This window comes from Ostrinia furnacalis, unplaced genomic scaffold, assembly GCF_004193835.3.
Source record: "Ostrinia furnacalis isolate ACB-3 unplaced genomic scaffold, ASM419383v2 OfSCF1656, whole genome shotgun sequence".
Classification (NCBI taxonomy): Eukaryota; Metazoa; Arthropoda; class Insecta; order Lepidoptera; family Crambidae; genus Ostrinia; species Ostrinia furnacalis.
This window is the reverse complement of record NW_021131895.1, coordinates 239,427-257,472: the sequence shown is the minus strand read 5'-3', so window position 1 is coordinate 257,472 and position 18,046 is coordinate 239,427. Positions and strand designations below refer to the sequence as shown.

The 18,046-nt window shown below is 39.7% G+C and overlaps 3 protein-coding genes across 5 annotated transcripts; 2 read left to right on the top strand and 1 right to left on the bottom strand.

Moving 5' to 3' along the window:
* The first annotated feature begins 7 nt into the window (after positions 1 to 7).
* Positions 8 to 1,828, top strand: LOC114353379 (esterase AAEL000016). Its single transcript, XM_028305352.1, has 4 exons — positions 8 to 405; positions 669 to 866; positions 1,055 to 1,195; positions 1,379 to 1,828. Exons 1-4 carry the CDS (start codon positions 183 to 185, stop codon positions 1,549 to 1,551), a joined length of 735 nt encoding a protein of 244 aa, XP_028161153.1. The 5' UTR covers positions 8 to 182; the 3' UTR covers positions 1,552 to 1,828.
* On the bottom strand, positions 1,711 to 8,451 carry LOC114353378 (uncharacterized). Of its 3 annotated transcripts, XM_028305350.1 has the most exons (5): positions 8,317 to 8,451; positions 8,030 to 8,213; positions 7,660 to 7,830; positions 4,147 to 4,266; positions 1,711 to 2,292 (listed from the first exon to the last, which is right to left on the bottom strand). In XM_028305350.1, the coding sequence occupies exons 1-5, from the start codon at positions 8,355 to 8,357 to the stop codon at positions 1,915 to 1,917; spliced, it is 894 nt and encodes a 297-aa protein (XP_028161151.1). In that variant the 5' UTR covers positions 8,358 to 8,451; the 3' UTR covers positions 1,711 to 1,914. The 3 variants fall into 3 exon arrangements, with proteins under 3 accessions (XP_028161151.1, XP_028161152.1, XP_028161150.1); XM_028305351.1 differs by lacking the exon at positions 4,147 to 4,266 and having other exon boundaries at positions 8,317 to 8,447; XM_028305349.1 differs by lacking the exons at positions 4,147 to 4,266; positions 7,660 to 7,830; positions 8,030 to 8,213; positions 8,317 to 8,451 and adding an exon at positions 2,993 to 4,031.
* A 437-nt stretch (positions 8,452 to 8,888) lies between these two features.
* On the top strand, positions 8,889 to 16,456 carry LOC114353386 (tRNA (guanine(10)-N2)-methyltransferase homolog). The gene is made up of 9 exons (XM_028305369.1): positions 8,889 to 9,076; positions 9,154 to 9,549; positions 9,679 to 9,813; positions 12,538 to 12,727; positions 12,988 to 13,061; positions 13,423 to 13,561; positions 14,414 to 14,612; positions 15,246 to 15,416; positions 16,289 to 16,456. The coding sequence occupies exons 1-9, from the start codon at positions 9,020 to 9,022 to the stop codon at positions 16,404 to 16,406; spliced, it is 1,479 nt and encodes a 492-aa protein (XP_028161170.1). The 5' UTR covers positions 8,889 to 9,019; the 3' UTR covers positions 16,407 to 16,456.
* Positions 16,457 to 18,046: the final 1,590 nt, after the last annotated feature.

The window sequence follows — 18,046 nt, the reverse complement described above, 5'->3', positions numbered from 1 at the left end:
CTATCTATTGATCGTTAAAATAGTATCAGTGACATATTGTTGAATGAAAGAAGTTTGTTTTATTTGGAGAAGTTGATTTCTTGAAAGACAAAATTATTTGTTCTATTAACTATTACGGTAGAGCAGCAAACGGATATGGATTAAGTGTTTTATCAAATATATTACGGCGGCATATCATAACTATGTCTGAACACAACTCGAATTCTAACCTCTCGGTATCACAAAGCACCAAGGAAACCGGTAGGCCTAAGTTAAAAATCTTAGCTTTCCACGGTTACAGACAGAATGGTGCTGTGTTTAGAGCTAAGATTGGGTCTTTTCGCAAAGCTGTTGCCAAGTATGCCCAGTTGACATTCATATCAGCTCCTCATAAAATCTTCAATGAAGATGGAGGAGGTGACGAAGGTTAGTTACAATAATATCTATCTTATCAAAGTCAAATATTTTATTCAGTACTTAGGCCCTTTCCAGGGCGCTTTTATACATCCCAAATATAGCTTTCCTTGCCAAATTTCGCAAATTACTCCGTTTTTATTCCTATTAGAAATAGTACCAACACTATTCCGTAATCTAACTAACAAATTAAATTAAGCCACAAGTTTTTTTCAATAAAATGTTTGCTATTATGATATCTGTTGCTCGAGGACTAATTTCATCATGTTGTATAGATTGCAGATCATGGTGGTTCAATGCTGAAGACAACACGTTCAGTGGTAAATGCTTGGGTGGCCCTGCAATAGGGTTTGAGGACACATTGAAGTTGGTTGAGAAGGTGGTTAAAGAGCATGGGCCATTTGATGGGTTCATGGGCTTCTCCCAGGGGGCATGCCTAGTGGGACTTTTAGCTGCTATGCAGCAGAAAGGATGTAAGTTTTTTATCACCATCAGTTTACTATAATCAATCTATGGAAATCTAAGTCTGCCGTATTGCCCAAACTTCTAGCTACATAGCAAAATTTGTTCATTTATTTATTACTTATGGTGCTGTCCCCATTTGAATATTTTTTTCAATTGTGGCCTCTTCTACATCTGAACTTGTGTTCTTGTGTTCCAGATTTACCATACACATTCAAGTTTGCAATATTTTCATCTGGGTTCCGATCAGGGAGTTTAGTGCATAAGGGATTCTATGATGAGGAAATAACTTTGCCCTCATTGCATGTTTATGGAGAAAGTGACTCTATTATTCCTAAAGGTAACAGATTTTTTGTATTCTTTTCAGCAACATTGCATTCATTGAGTTTGCTATAGCAAGATTTAAAACAATATCACTTTATTATAATTGATTCATTGTCCAGCAGTGGACATCTTTCGGCTGAAACGAACGAACGATTATAATTGATTAATACTATACACTAAAATAATATTACACTTTCAGAAATGAGTGAATCACTAATAAGCCTTTTCATAAAGCCTGTAGTGGCAGAACATTCTGGAGGCCATTACGTTGCATGCTCAGGATCCACCAAAGATGCGTATCTAGATTTCCTACATGACAGGTATCAAGATATACTGGAAGAGGACAAGGATCAGGAACAAGGAGATGAATAGATTACAAAGTAACAGAGCAATAGGTTTACGCTTAAACTGGACCAGAAAAATGAGACAGGTGATAGCCATTTGAGAAGAGACTACCTAATTCCCCTTTTCACCATCAATGACCAATTTTTAAGTGACCTCTTTGAAATCAAAATTCCTGTTGTATTAGCATAGGGGTCACTTAAAAATTAGGGATTGATGGAGAAAACGGGCATAAGAATCAAAAATTGGTTGAAATGGCTGGAAAATTTTAATGCAACATTCTTGTTAATTAAAGTTCTATAAATTACCATTGTCTTACACTTATTACTACAATTACTTATCACCTTTGTACTATTAATTTAATTATTTATTAATCTATGTATTAATACTTTTTTATTCTGAAACGTAAGGTGCAGTGAAAATGGATTCACTCATCCCTAACTCCCGTTCCATTTTCAATAGTTCCAAGTCCAGTTTATATTTTTCTCTTCTTGCTATTTCCACTTTCTCTTTCATTAGTTGTATTTCAACCTTAGCTTTCTTTTTTTTTAGTTCCACTAGTTCATTGAAATTATCTGAGGAAGTCATTTGTTGCAGTGGCGATTTTCGCTTTGTAGTTTCATGTACACGTTTTCCAGCAAAAGTTTCCTGTTCAGAGTTATCTGAGACATCTAAGCCATCTCCTGATGCATCTTTATCCACATAGCCCGATTCTATGTTATCGTCATCATTATTTGACTTGGAACTGCAACCAGCTTCTTGCCTGTTGTCCTGTGAATTTAAAGAATGATAGTTAATATAATAATTGCTCTGTGCTATCTCTCACCGTCATGCTCCTCTAGTCCTCTAGTCGGTGTGATAAGCTTCACGATAATCTGATATACTTTATTTTATTTATTATCTCGCGAGATTGTAAACTGTCGAAAAATTGTGAACCGGAGCGAGTTTACAATTTAACGCATTTTATTTTTCGGTAGATTATAATCTAACTAAGTGAAACCGCTTTAAATGACAATCTGTCGCACGTTAATTGGTCAACTGTATTAGGATTTAGGGCTGCTATTCCTGAGCCCCGATTACGGTAACTTTTAACGTCTACAATCCAGACACGCTTCATCGATTCTGCGATACGATTGGTCAAAACAGCTGACGTACGCTGTTTACGCTGGCGTACGTCAGCTGTTTGACCAATCGTATTGCAGAATCAGAAACGCGTCTGGATTGGAGACGTTAAAAATTACCGTAATCGGGGCTCTGTTTGTTCGGTCTTACAGCCAGCCATTCTGTGTCAGCCATAGAGTTAAGAACGAAACACGGGCGTCAGTCAATATTTATTATGAATTGTGACATCAAGTATTGATTTATTATTTTGGAGGTCAATAATCACAAACATCACATAGAAAAAAAAGGAATCAATAAAACTATTGCCAAACGTATTGTAAATTTATTTAAAAACGTAAATTATACTGACCTCTGCCTTTGGACAGGCAAAAACAGCATTTTGAGGCATCCTACCTTTGATTACGCCTCTTATTGGAGCCTTTTTCTTTGCTAAGCATATTTTACACAAATTTATGAATATTGAAATCGCAAATATTGGCACCATATATTTATCTCTCAAAACGTGAATAATTTTATCTCGACGTCCATGTCCAGTGGCAATATGTGCGTCGAGTATCAATTGATAATACTCTTCCACTGGAATTATTTGTACTAAAGGATCTGAGGTATCCTTTCTCTTCATTATTAAAACTTTCTGGTCACCAATATTCATTACATCGTATTTTTTTGCATGATAGTAATGCTTGCTTGTTAGTCGCCCACCTTGAGATTTGGATGTGTTGTACTCGTCTAACAATTTTATCACATTTTTTATTCTTTGATTTGTCCATTCATTTTTTTTATTATTTTTATTAAGACTGCTGTAATAGTTTTGTAACTCTATGGTAAAATCATCCCGATTAACAATAACTTGTTTAGCTGAGTTTTGTTGATGGTCAGGCTCAATATCCGACATGGCAAACAAAATTGTTATCTCGATTAAAAACTAATATAGGGTACCTAGTAGGTATGTAATTTAGGTTAGGTTCGGTGAATAACTGCACTTCTTTATTTAATCACCAATTCATAATTACATCCACAAAAAAAAATCTATAACGTATTCTACAGCTGTTTTCGATTCTAATCAGTTTAAAATCACCAAAATTATTCGTTTTATATTCCATCAAACGAACGACTTAACAAACAAATATGGCGGCGCGAAGCATTATTATGCCGTTCAACCAATCAGCGCGCAAAATGCGTTCCGTTTCGTCGCATCGTCATTTCATAATTTGACGGTTTCTTCACTTCGATAGATTCAACGTAAGCATTATGTTACGGTCTTAGATTAATAAATCGTTACGGGTCACCAATCACAATCTTTCGACAGTTAACAATCTCGCGAGATGGATTTATAATTTTACGTTTTTACAATTTTAAGTTAGTCAATTTTTGTATTGTTATAAACGAGCGACGATACCCGAACGGTGAAGGAATGAGGATCAGTCAGTAGATAAGGCAATTTATTCTGTTCGTAAGTGTAGCTAGAGTGTAATTTTATGATTGTTTAATTATTAAACATACATTTGAGAGCTTTTTTTGAGGCTTTTGGCATTCAAATTTATGAGGCAAAACTCCCTTCTTTAGTTTAAGCTGTCCTCCAACCAAATTATACTTTATGTAATTTTCCATATCTTCTTTCAACTGAAATATAAAAATGTAGGTATAAGTATGAATTTATTTATTTACTTCTAACAATAAGGCATAGCTGAGGCAGATACATAAATGACCAAAGGCATAAGTTGAAGCCTTGACTGATTTTTGCAGTCAAGTGGTTTTGACCGATTATGTATGAGTTTTAACTGTAACACATAGGTATCAACCAAGCACGTTTATTTTATGGGTATGCCCGGTCTATAGTATAATACGTCAATGGGTACACCACAGTAGGTATATTTTGTGATACAGTCCACACGTAGGTAATAAAAGTTGTAAGTAAGTAGGTACCATCTTATAATTCTTATACCGACAATTAATTAACACACAAACTAAATAATAAGTATGTAGGGGTAAGGGGTACGTACATCGAAATGATCTTCACAGCAATGTCTTGTAGCCAGGACAGAGGGTGTAGTTTTATCATTTCTGTTAGCAAGGGAATACCATTTCATACGAAGTTTTGGGTCTCTAGGCACGTGAAAAAATAGTTTTTCTGGCGTTTTAAAAGTAGTGTTTTTACATTTCGGCACTATACAATATTTATACATAGCTTAATTTGTTTCAAAGTGACGATTTAGTAATCAAACATAACACTGCGTGCCTTGTCGTTGCCAACGGCTAACTGGGGTGTCATGGCGGCGACCGTCTGTCACTCTGACGTCACAGTTACCGCGCCGGGCGTTGCACGGTGATCAATAATGNCGCGGCCCTGCTCCATAACCTCGTGGATGGCGGTGCGGTCGATGTCCGACATCTTGTCGAACTCGTCGATGCACACCACGCCGCGGTCGGCCAGAACCATCGCGCCGGCTTCCAGCCTGGGAATATATTTATTGTGATAATCTAAGCGTTAGCTGGCAATATCGCGCGTCTTTGCCGAACATTGTGAGCTATNCACGACGCAGGCCACACGAAGACTAAACACAAGACGTCCCAATTGGGACGTATTTGAGTATTCACAGCGCGAGCGCTTATAACATATCTGCTTTTGTTTTTATATAATATCATTGCCACAGTATATTTTGTGATACAGTCCACACGTAATAAAAGTTGTAAGTAAGTAGGTACCATCTTATAATTCTTATACCGACAATTAATTAACACACAAACTAAATAATAAGTATGTAGGGGTACGTACATCGAAATGATCTTCACAGCAATGTCTTGTAGCCAGGACAGAGGGTGTAGTTTTATCATTTCTGTTAGCAAGGGAATACCATTTCATACGAAGTTTTGGGTCTCTAGGCACGTGAAAAAATAGTTTTTCTGGCGTTTTAAAAGTAGTGTTTTTACATTTCGGCACTATACAATATTTATACATAGCTTAATTTGTTTCAAAAGTGACGATTTAGTAATCAAACATAACACTGCGTGCCTTGTCGTTGCCAACGGCTAACTGGGGTGTCATGGCGGCGACCGTCTGTCACTCTGACGTCACAGTTACCGCGCCGGGCGTTGTGCCGGGCGCGGGCTGTCAGTGAACTTCGCTAGTAATTTGGTCTTAACTTCGTCAATTTTTGTCGTAGAATAAAAATGTTTGGACTGTATTAAATATGGATTTCTTAGCCCTATAAATCTGCAGTCATTATTTTATTACGTATCAAACCATAAAAAAAACCGTTCGATTGTTGGAATCGCCATTTCTGCTACTGGGCTGGGATGGGAGAGACGCGCGACGCCCGAATGAAAACCGAATCGTGCCGATTGGAGATAGGACCCGAGTACCCGACCCGAACGGGTTAAAATCGAAATATCGAACACGTTTCATCGAACGATCAGAATATCGAACGATCAAAATATCTAATTCTCAAAATATCGAATGTTCAGAATATCGAATTTACAAATGATCGAACGATCAAAATATCGAATGATTAAAATCAATATAGAGGTTTTAATTAAATGTAATCATACCTACGATTAATGTAAATAAAACATAAATTCTTAAACCCCTTTTTTTTATTTCCCACTTTTGGGTACCATAGTCAACAAGGAACCCTTACCTCCATCTTTCTAATAAACTATGCAACGTAAGATCGACTTTCGATATTTTAATCATTCGATATTTTGATCGTTCGATCATTTGTAAATTCGATATTCTGAATGTTCGATATTTTGATCGTTCGATATTCTGATCGTTCAATGAAACGTGTTCGATATTTTGATTTTCGATCATTTGTAATTCGATATGGTGTAGGCTACCCGACCCGAACAACACAAGCCGAATGGCGCTGTTACACTATGCATTCATAGAAGTATGGGCGAGTCCCGGAAATTGTTCGAATTTTCTCGCCGTAAAAACCATCCTTGGACTTCAACGAACTGGTAAAATTGATTCAGGCTGTTGAGTTTTATGCGCTTAGCAACACGTTTTGCGATCCTAATCTATAAGGATCGCATGTTGTCTGTCTGTCCGTCCGTATGTCACACACATAGCTACTTTTTTTCCGAAACATTAACAGCTATAAGTAGTACTGTTGAAACTTGGTAATATAGCTGTATTCTGTTAATATTCTCTCAAACTCGAATTTGATTTGGCGCTTTGAATAAATAAATCAAAGCGAGTCCCTACCTACGCGACAGGCTCTCTCATGGACGTATAAAAAGTACGTCTATGCTCATTGCTCTCTCATTCTACCTAAGCGAGATCCGATCGTTGTGTCATTGTGTGGTGGCGCGAGTTCCAGTTCAAAATAACTAAAGCTACATCGATTCGAGTTTATCCATAGTTAAAATGGGTACCTTCGTACAATTAATCCGTACGAAAGCGAAACACGTTTTAGCGAAAAACATTCATCGTGGTAGGTACGCTGGAGCGAAAGGCTAATCGAAACATTGGCGGCCGAATAACGCCCCGGCGACTAACATTTATGTGTTTCTTTTAGTAGCTACATGTACGCCTAAGATGCGCGCCGCGATAAGCTTTATCGCGCCATTGTATCGATTTTTTACGCGATAAGCCGATGCGTTTGTCGTATCAATATTGGCCAGGGTCATCGCCCTGTAGGCCTAGGATGCGCGCCGCGATAAGCGGTTATCACGCCATTTTATCGATTTTGCCCATAAACTTTGACGTCGATAAGAGCCTATAATATACTCTTGAACGATGCACGCCGTGATATTACGTGCAAGCCCGGCTGGCTCACGGCTACAGCAGGATTGTGGGTGGGGCTGGTTAGAGGGGTCTGGAAAAAGTAGGGTAATGGAATGATTTCCAGATTTGAGGTTTTGTGGGGTGGGGATGATTATGATTACTTTTTAAATCATGATTATTTTATCATTGTGTAATATTCATCAAAAGTATAGGTAGGTAACATAAATTAATATTATACACTTTGTTAATTTGTAATTTATAAATCTAACTTATATTAAATTACTTACTCCATTTGATTCGGCAAGACTGTCCCATCCCATTTCTATGGCCATCTCTTTCCTCATGAAGCTGAGGTTGTCTGATAACCCTGGAGTGGTGCTAGCATTGTCAGTAGCATCGGTGGGTTTGCTGAGCTCACGTCCTTCTGCTCTCGCTTTACGCTTTTGATCCCTCCAACACTAAATTATAAAATAGTGATGACTCAAAATGTATACTGAAATAGGAATAGGAGTTGGGTAAAGGTATGACAGCGCATCAAGCTCAACACTGCGGCATCATAAACAGTTGTAATAAGTGCAAGTTTGCAACGAAAATGTATGGTCTGATGTGCTGTTGCATTGGAATTTGGGTCCTATGTAATTATATAATGAATCTCACCGTCTTCCACTGCTCCACAGACCGATGCGGCCCCAATTCGTCTAGTGCAGCTTTCAGTTCTGCCCATTGTAGTTCAAATTGGGCAGCGCGTTGCGGCGTTTTCCATTCGCCTCGTGCGAAGTCCTTATTTTGCAGCATATATTGGATAATATATTTTACCTGTGCTTTAGTACTTCTTATTTTCCTGAAAAACCGTGATGAAGATAAAAAATTATGTATTTAGATTAGAAAACAGTCTATTGATAAATATGTACATTTCAAGTATAATTTGAATCTTTAATACTCACGTCTTTGTAGCCATTTTTCTAGACACCCAAGGTTTATTCATTATTAATTAAAAACAGTGTATTTATTTACACAACCAAACTTTTGAAAAAATCTCAACTTCGGCCGTCAACAAATCGTCAAATGCCAAATGCAATCTGTCAAATTTGACGTAGTTATTTTTTTTCCATACTTTCGTGCATTGGATCACAGATTTTGTAGTATGTTTGTTTACAGATTCTAATGTTATTGAATCGCTCAAACAAAGTTAAGGCGAACTTTCGAACACATACTCATACTGGATGTAATATTCGGTTAGAACCTCTAATCCATATCTGTGGTTAGAACACAAACAGGATAAAATATTTTATATGAAGCTGGGTCTCCAAAATTCAACAAAATTGTATCTCTGCTTGTGTTGATGGCTTGATGGCCTCCTCAAGTCCTCACCTGAGTAAATTTTATTCTTTGCTCCTCACCCTCAACACGTCTTGTTGTCATTTCTTATTCCACAAGAAACGAAACGAACAAAAAAAAAACAAACGTCAGACATGTAATGTCAATTTTTTTAGGTTATGTATTACTTTTCTCTATGGGTTATGTTGTGAGTGATGGGAAGAAAAATCTCGATTCGATTTTTAATGAAGATGAGAGTTTAATTTTGGAATCTGGTTCTTTAGATTTATTATTCTTCTGAAAACAATTCCTACTCAATTTACTAGTACGATGTGGCGTCGATATTTGTTATGGTTCGCTCATGAACACGTTGATTTCCGACATGGTGTGAGTGGATCATGTTTTTTCATTAATTTTATACTAGGAAAAATGGAACCTATTTTCATTTGACGTTATTGTTACAGGAAATGCAAAGTATACTTTCAGTTTTAAATATTCCAATCAGGTTCATAGAAGAACCATGTATGAGGAAACCATACTGGATTGTGGAGTTGCCTACTGAAGAATGCGCTAGGAAAATAGCATCTAGGTCCGTTCTTCTCAAAAATTGTATAGAACTATGGGCTAGAGCTAAGACAGAATCCCAACTCCACACAACTTTGAAGAGTGCGTTACTTAATTTAACTGGTAAATGGATGGTGAATAATAATGGGACAGTGAATGATTGTGGAATAAGTGACGGCCATGTGTGCCCGCGGTCTCTGATTGATCCTTGCTGTTCAAAAGACAAGTCGTTCAAGATTGAAGTTGAGACTTTCTGTAAGCATTTCTCAATGAAAGAAAAAGTTGATAAGATTGAGGTAAAAAGACAATGTTTTTCCATTTAAGTCATAAAGATATCTAGGCATCTTTTACTTATAAGCATGATAACCATATTTACGTTCCTTCTCTATTTTGAATGATTGAGAATTAATTTATTAAAATTACAGAAATTCAGCTACATGCCCCTGGAAGGTGCTGTGAAGCTGAAGAAACCAGACGTGACTCTGTCATACTTGGAGTTCTATGGAGTGGACCCAAACAATGTGCCTGAGGAGCCACATGACTTATTTTTTGGAAGATGGGTAAGGTGTACCATGTATGGTTTTTTATAATGATTTTATGAATGCATCTACAGCCTTGTTGATGATAAAATTCGAAAAGTTCTCAANAGTAATCCATTACTATGAGGTGTCTCTCTTTCGTGTGTCACGCGTGGTCGCACAGCGTCAGCGTGACACACGAACCAATCGCAGAGCTCCATTCAACGCTGTGCGTTCGATTTGTTGCTTCACTTAAGCAAGCATCGTTTGTGAATACGGGCGTTAATATCTTGTTTACGAAATTTCTTAAATCTAACTCGACAGCTTTTAGTCTAGGCAAAGAATAAAATTGATCATCATCATTTCAGCCGCAGGACGTCCACACACAGGATATAGCCTCCCCAAACATTTCCAAATAAAGCCTGGTCCGTGAGCACGTAGAATTTTGTCCAATGGCCCCTAGCTACCCATCCTTATCGCTCGCGCGTAATTATATTTCTGTCGCGACTGTGCGACGGGCGCCCGCAGTGAGTGTGCAAGCGACCAGATACAGTAAAAAAAGATTCATATCTTCTCTACAGACATAATCCGCCTTAGATTGGATTTTTCACAGCGATTCGCAGTTTCAAATCTTTTTTTTTAGACTGCTCAACTACAACTGACATAATAAAGTTTGTTATTATTGTCTTTAGAGAGGAGTACAAAGAGGATCAACTCCCGCGACACCCGTGCCTAGAACTCGTATCTAACTCCGAGCAAGTATTGTCGAAGCTGACGGCGCGTCGACTGCTGACCTACGAAAAGACGCGCGACGACGTGCCTAACTTGCCCGTCGATCCGCACTCAGGCACGCACAACTTCAGGTAATTTAAACTTTATTACGTAGTCGATAAAGTTCCAAGTGCAATAAAGCACTCCGAGCAAGTATTGTCGAAGCTGACAGCGCGTCGACTGCTGACCTACGAAAAGACGCGCGACGACGTGCCTAACTTGCCCGTCGATCCGCACTCGGGGACCCACAACTTCAGGTAATTTGAACTTTATTACGTAGTAGTTAAAGTTCAAAGTGCAATAAAGCACTCCGACCAAGTACTCTCGAAGCTGACAGCGCGCCGGCTGCTGTCCTACGAAAAGACTCGCGACGACGTCCCTAACTTGCCCGTCGATCCGCACTCAGGCACGCACAACTTCAGGTAATTTGAACTTTATTACGTAGTCGATGAAGTTGCAAGTGTAAGGCCCTTTTCACATGGCCTAATATTGACGGCGCGCCGGCTGCTGACATATACGAGGAAACGCGCGACGATGTTCCTAACTTGCCCGTCGATCCGCACTCCGATCAAGTACTGTCGAAGCTGACGGCGCGTCTGTCCCGGACTGTCCACACGCACAACTTTAAGTAATTTAAACTTTATTTCGTAGTAGATAAAGTTTTGAATATACACAGTACTTTTTGTAGTATAGTGTTTTTTTACGTCAGAAACGAGAATATACAATTTTTTTTTCACAGAGAGAAATACTTCGCTATGGGTGAGATATCGAGGCGAGAGAAGAAAGAAAGACGCGCGGAGGAGATCGCCGCCACCGCTGCGTATAAAGCAAAGATGGCCGCCGGTGACGTCACGTGATAATTATTCTATTTCTGTAAGAAGTTCTGTAAATACAACAATCAAATTTTATATTTAGTTTGCTTTCATTCCCGCTACTTGTTCTAAAAAGTGTGATAATAGGAGAAAAGTAATGAAAAACTCTTAATACTTAATATTCATTTTATATTTGAATAAATTAACAACCAAACCGCTTTCAAGTGGTATAAAATAAACATAATATGATCTTAATTAGAATGAATAACTAAGCATTTAACATAATATTCACTCCTTATGACTTACATTAGTCAAAATGTATTTCATTTTTTATATTAACTATATTTGAAATAATAAACTCGAATCAATAAATGATATGCATACTGAAAACAAACCACATTTAATTCATGTAAATATTTATCTATACTTATAATAAAACAATCTAGGTATGTTGAGAGTGCACAGAAAATGCATAATTATAATTATTATCTTACTATTTGTAACATAACATACTGAGGGTAACACAATAAGTGAGCTGCCACACTAGCGGATTCGACAAAATGCTTGCAAAAAGCCTCGGCGTCTCCACCGCTCCGCCTAGAAAACGTTTACAATCCGCCAGTGTGGCAAGGCCCTAACGCTCGGAATGGATTTGATACTGCGCTGCACATCACTTACTATGCAACTCGCTGTACCACCCCGACCTAATGCGGCAGAGGGTTTTAGAATCGCGCTGACGGATCGCTGATCAATATGTATGTTAAAGGAAACTTTCATAAGTGACGCTGATCACTCGACAATTCAAGCTTCAACCACACCAACGCGTGTAGAACGCCATCGCCGGCGCAATCATAGGTCAATGACCGGTCGCGCGACCCATGACAGTGATTTCGATCTGCTGTACCTCTGGCATGAACAACTTTCGTCTTCGAATCGTTTGCGTATTCGAAAAAATTCANAAAAGTTCTCAACAAGTTTTTACTCTTATCTATCATGCTATAATAAGCTATACTTTTTTACTTCCACTTGAGATATTTTTGGAAATTTATCAAAACATTTTTCTTCTCATAGCAATCAGTAAAAAATTATGAAAAGATTCTTTGTGTGGTTAGATCCCCACTGAGAATTTCGGTTATCAAGCTAATTTTCACCAAGGTTAAAACAATCTAAATCTTTTCATCAGATAGCTGATGGGCAGCGTGACGTCATCCAGTTCCACTCGCTGAAGAAGCGCCAGTTCATCGGGAACACCAGCATGGATGCTCAGCTGGCACTGATCATGGCTAACCAGGCTCGGGTGGCCCCGGGCGACCTGGTGTTGGACCCATTCGTTGGGTCCGGCTCACTGCTGGTTTCTGCTGCTCATTTTGGAGGTAATATCAGGTTTTAGTAAACTGCTACTGTAGTAAAAAAGTACATTTAATCTTTTTTAATCCTGTGTTGTCTTTGAAATCCTAAATGAGATCCGTCAATTATGCTTTCTACTGTTGGCGCCATATTTCGAGTATGCTTTCTAAAAAGGTCTAGATTAGAATGCTCATTTCATGTCTTTTAGCATTGCCACACTGAAACATTATAGACGACATACACACTTATTCCTTTATTATTTTAAAATATTCTACTTTTGATACAGGTTTTGTGTGGGGGTCAGACATAGACTTCTTGATGCTACACGGCAGAACACGACCCACGCGCGTCGGACAAAAGGTAACCAAGTATGTATTCAAATGCTTTTCAATCTCAAACCAATTTATTTTTATTTGAGCTTTTTTCGCCTGAAACACAGGTTTTTAACCTAGCTCAGGCTACAAAAGACTATTGAAATATATGTAAACTCTAGCATAATAAGTTCTTATAAACATTATTTTATTGAATAAATTATTATTATTATTTTATACTAGACAGAAACTATAGTGAGCGTACGGCGTCGGACCGGTTAGAAACTAATCAATACACGCCTTGACCATGACAGTTGGTCAAATAACTCCAGCTTTCTTTATTCTTAAAAAAAAAACACTGTTATTTCATATTTATGCCACTTTACTATAAGCCTCTCAATCCACTGCAGGCGCGCGCGAAAGAAGAGAGCATTCGCGGCAACATGAAGCAGTACGGCACATCATCACGGTACCTTGACGTGATGGTCAGCGACTTTTCGCTGCCCATGTGGAGGGACAGCCTTAGATTCGACGCGATTATCACTGATCGTAAGTTTATGATATGATATGATCTTTACTCTGTCCCATTCCATTTACGTTCCACAAATAACTTTCACGTCACACCCAATGAGGGCTATAGTTCTTATTTTGGCACCACTGGCGAGCGACGGGATCTAATATTTATAGTGGTGGCGGTATCACTATCTCTGCTATAAGTCGTTTCATCCACAAAGACGCGCCCACTTCCTCCATTCTTCCACTAATGTTTGAGTGTTATCGGTACACGCTAAATTATCCATGAGTGTGCACTGTGCATACACACTACAATAATGACGCTCGAATTGCTCGGATCAAACTCCCCGCACCCCGCGCTTCATTCGACCAAAAAATGGTGGGGCGCGTCTTCATGGATGAAACGAGCAAGTGACAGGACCATAATCTACAGTGGCGCCAACTCGTAGCGATACAAAAGGTCGATACGACTGTCGAGTTGACAATATATTCTGTCTCTTCCCATCTTGTGTATTTGTCGTAATGTCTCGTTCTCCCGCCAAAATATGTCAAAGTCAGACGGGTTCACCTAATGACATCGGTTCCCAAACTTGTTTTGTCTACTGCCCACTTTGAGAATAAATTCTTTTTTCGCCCCCATTTGTAGTCGAAAGTCGAGTGCTCAGTCGGTGTCTAAGAGTCCTCCTAGTAAATGACGCCTCCCAAGCCTCTACACAAGGTCCCGATTTTTTTTCTGGGTCTCATACTGCCCCCCTTTAAGCCTGCAGCGCCCACAGGGGGGCGTTATCGCCCACTTTGGGAAAGACTGACCTATGACATTGGGTTTGTTTACATTTGGTATCGCTTCTCGTTGGCCGTACTTTCTAAAACCAGTCGTCAACTTCCCAGCACCGTACGGCGTCCGCGAGCCGGCCGAAAAGATAGGCATCGAGAAACCCAACTACATCCTGATCGAGGAGCACCTGGTGCACCACGTGCCTTCCAAGGTGGAGTACGCGCTGCCTCACATCTACAGCGACCTGTTGGACTTCGCTGCGAGGAAGCTCCGGATGGGTGGCCGGCTGGTGTGCTGGTATCCGCTGGTCAGGTTAGTAGAAATGTGATGAAAACTTCATACTTTATAGAAGCGCTAAAAGATTTGCGCCCGTATTCACAAACATTACTATGAGGTTTCTCTCTTTCGTGTGTCACGCGTGGTCGCACAGCGTCAGCGTGACACACGAACCAATCACTGAGATCTATTCAACGCTGTGCGTTCGATTTGCTGCTTCACTTAAGCAAGCATCGTTTGTGAATACGGGCGTTAATATCTTGTTTACGAAATTTCTTAAATCTATAAACACTCGACAGCTTTTAGTCTAGGCAAAGAATAAAATTGATCATCATCATTTCAGTCGCAGGACGTCCACACACAGGATATAGCCTCCCCAAACATTTCCAAATAAAGCCTGGTCCGTGAGCACGTAGAATTTTGTCCAATGGCCCCTAGCTACCCATCCTTATCGCTCGCGCGTAATTATATTTCTGTCGCGACTGTGCGACGGGCGCCCGCAGTGAGTGTGCAAGCGACCAGATACAGTAAAAAAAGATTCATATCTTCTCTACAGACATAATCTGCCTTAGATTGGATTTTTCACAGCGATTCGCAGTTTCAAATCTTTTTTTTAGACTGCTCAACTACAACTGACATAATAAAGTTTGTTATTATTATTGTCTTTAGAGAGGAGTACAAAGAGGATCAACTCCCGCGACACCCGTGCCTAGAACTCGTATCTAACTCCGAGCAAGTATTGTCGAAGCTGACGGCGCGTCGACTGCTGACCTACGAAAAGATGCGCGACGACATGCCTAACTTGCCCGTCGATCCGCACTCGGGGACCCACAACTTCAGGTAATTTGAACTTTATTACGTAGTCGATAAAGTTCCAAGTGCAATAAAGCACTCCGATCAAGTATTGTCGAAGCTGACAGCGCGTCGCGACTGCTGACCTACGACAAGACGCGCGACGACGTGCCCAACTTGCCTGTCGACTCACTCGGCCACGCACAACTTTAGGTAATTCAAACTTTATTACGCAGTCGGTAAAGTTCAAAATGTAATGCTGACCTACGAGAAGACGCTCGACGATGTGCCTAACTTGCCCGTCGACCCGATTTCCAGAACGGACAACTTCAGGTAATTTAAACTTTATTGCGTAGTCGATAAAGTTCCAAATGTAATGCTGACGGCGCCGGCTGCTGACCTACGAGAAGACGCTCGACGATGTGCCTAACTTGCCCGTCGACCCACACTCGGGCACCCACAACTTCAGGTAATTTTAACTTTATAACGTAGTCGATAAAGTTGCAAGTGTAATGCTGACGGCGCGCCGACTGCTGAGTGCTGAACTGCTGACCTACGAGAAGACGCATGACGACATGCCTAACTTGCCTGTCAATCCGCACTCGGGCGCGCACAACTTCAATTTGAACTTTATTGCGTAGCACATAAAGTTCTGAATGTAAAAGGGGATTTATCAGTATTTTTTGTAGTCTACTGTGTTTTTACGTCAGAGTAGGCGCACACCGTTGATTTTTCGTCGGCCGATAGTTTAGTCGGGCAGTTGATCATTATGGGCATGTATGGGATTGCGCACACTAAGCAGATTCGATTTGGCCGATTCTTCATACAAATTAAAATCGGGCCCAACTATCGGCCGACGAAAAATCAACGGTGTGCTCCTACTCCCAGAAACGAGATTATACAATTATTATTTTTTTCAGAGAAAAATACTTCGCTATGGGTGAGATATCGAGGCGAGAGAAGAAAGAAAGACGCGCGGAGGAAATCGCCGCCACCGCTGCGTATAAAGCGAAGATGGCCGCCGGTGACGTCACGTGATAATATTCTATTTCTGTAAGATGTTTTGTAAATACAACAATCAAATTTTATATTTTGTTTGCTTTAATTCCCGCTACATGTTCTAAAAAGTGTGATGATAGGAGAAAAGTAATTAAATAAACTCTCAATACTTAATAATCAATTTATATTTGAATAAATTAACAACCAAACCGCTTTAAAGTGGTATAAAATAAACATAATATGACCTTAATTCGAATGAATAACTAAGCATTTAACATAATATTCACTCCTTATGACTTACATTAGTCAAATTGTATTTAATTTTTTATATTGACTATATTTGAAATAATAAACTCGAATCAATAAATGATATGCATACTGAAAACAAACCACATTTAATTCATGTAAATATTTATCTACACTTATAATAAAACAATTTAGGTATGTTGAGAGTGCACAGAAAATGCAAAATTACAATAATTATCTTACTATTTGTAACATAACATACTGAGGGTAACACATTAAGTGAGCTGCCATACTAGCGGATTGCAAGCGGTCGACAAAATGCTTGCAAAAAGCCTCGGCGTCTCCGCCGCTCCGCCTAGAAAACGTTTACAATCCGCCAGTGTGGCAAGGCCCTAACGCTCGGAATGGATTTGATACTGCGCTGCACATCACTTACTATGCAATTCGCTGTACCACCCCGACCTAATGCGGCATAGAGGGTTTTATAATCGCGCTGACGGCTCGCTGACAGATCAATATGTAGGTTAAAGGAAACGTTCATAAGTGACGCTGATCGCTCGACGATTCAAGCTTCAACCACACCAACACGTGCAGTACCTCTAGTAGGAAAAACTTTCGAGTTCGTTTCGTTGCGTATTCAAAGTGTCATCGAAAAATTTTGTATGAAAAATTAAACAGCGCCCCCTAGGGCGGCTATAATATAGGGGGCGCTGTTTAATTTTTCATACAAAATTTTTCGATGACACTTTGAATACGCAACGAAACGAACTCGAAAGTTTTTCGTACTAGAGGTACAGATCGCTATCGCCGGCGTAATCATAGGTCAATGACCGGTCGCGCGACCCATGACAGTGATGGCGATCGATATGCTGTGCTGTACCTCTAGCATGAACAACTTTCGTCTTCGAATCGTTTGCGTATTCGAAAAAATTCGATACTCAACCTTCGAATTAAACGATAACGTGACAATTTTGATTCTTAAAATAAGTTTCGTGCAACCATTTCTCATACTAAGTTCACTTTACGACACGTTCACAAGGGCGCTGTTGTAGTTTTCGTGCTAAATCTTTTGATGGCGATTGGAATACGCAAACGATTCGAACTCGAAAGTTTTTCGTGCAAGCCGTATTGCACGCGTTGCAGTTGGTGTGGTTGAAGCTTCATAGATTTCGACTGTTAACGCCGACGGTCAGCGTGCCTTATATGGAAAATGGTCACCACACTCACCACGCCCTCCCCCAAATGAGCTAACTTATCTTCCCAACTAGTCGGCGATAGCGAGCTGTAGCATCATGGCAGCGAGCGGATCATCATAGTAGTACAAATTGTACAAAAAACAGAGTTTTGACAGCTTACAAAAAGTAACTGAAGTATCATAAGGCGGGTTTTAGAATCGCGCTGACCTTCGGCGCTGACAGATCAATATGTATGTT

What these genes read in the sequence shown, in the direction of transcription:
- LOC114353379 (XM_028305352.1), top strand. Translation starts at nt 183, where the DNA reads ATGTCTGAACACAACTCGAATTCTAACCTCTCGGTATCACAAAGCACC. An exon ending in AGATGGAGGAGGTGACGAAG is followed by an intron (nt 406 to 668) that starts GTTAGTTACAAT and finishes CATGTTGTATAG; the next exon opens with ATTGCAGATCATGGTGGTTC. An exon ending in TGACTCTATTATTCCTAAAG is followed by an intron (nt 1,196 to 1,378) that starts GTAACAGATTTT and finishes TTACACTTTCAG; the next exon opens with AAATGAGTGAATCACTAATA.
- LOC114353378 (XM_028305349.1), bottom strand. Translation starts at nt 3,538, where the DNA reads ATGTCGGATATTGAGCCTGACCATCAACAAAACTCAGCTAAACAAGTT. An exon ending in TTGCCTGTCCAAAGGCAGAG is followed by an intron (nt 2,293 to 2,992) that starts GTCAGTATAATT and finishes TTAAATTCACAG; the next exon opens with GACAACAGGCAAGAAGCTGG.
- LOC114353386 (XM_028305369.1), top strand. Translation starts at nt 9,020, where the DNA reads ATGTGGCGTCGATATTTGTTATGGTTCGCTCATGAACACGTTGATTTC. An exon ending in ACTTATTTTTTGGAAGATGG is followed by an intron (nt 9,814 to 12,537) that starts GTAAGGTGTACC and finishes TCTTTTCATCAG; the next exon opens with ATAGCTGATGGGCAGCGTGA. An exon ending in CGACGCGATTATCACTGATC is followed by an intron (nt 13,562 to 14,413) that starts GTAAGTTTATGA and finishes TCAACTTCCCAG; the next exon opens with CACCGTACGGCGTCCGCGAG.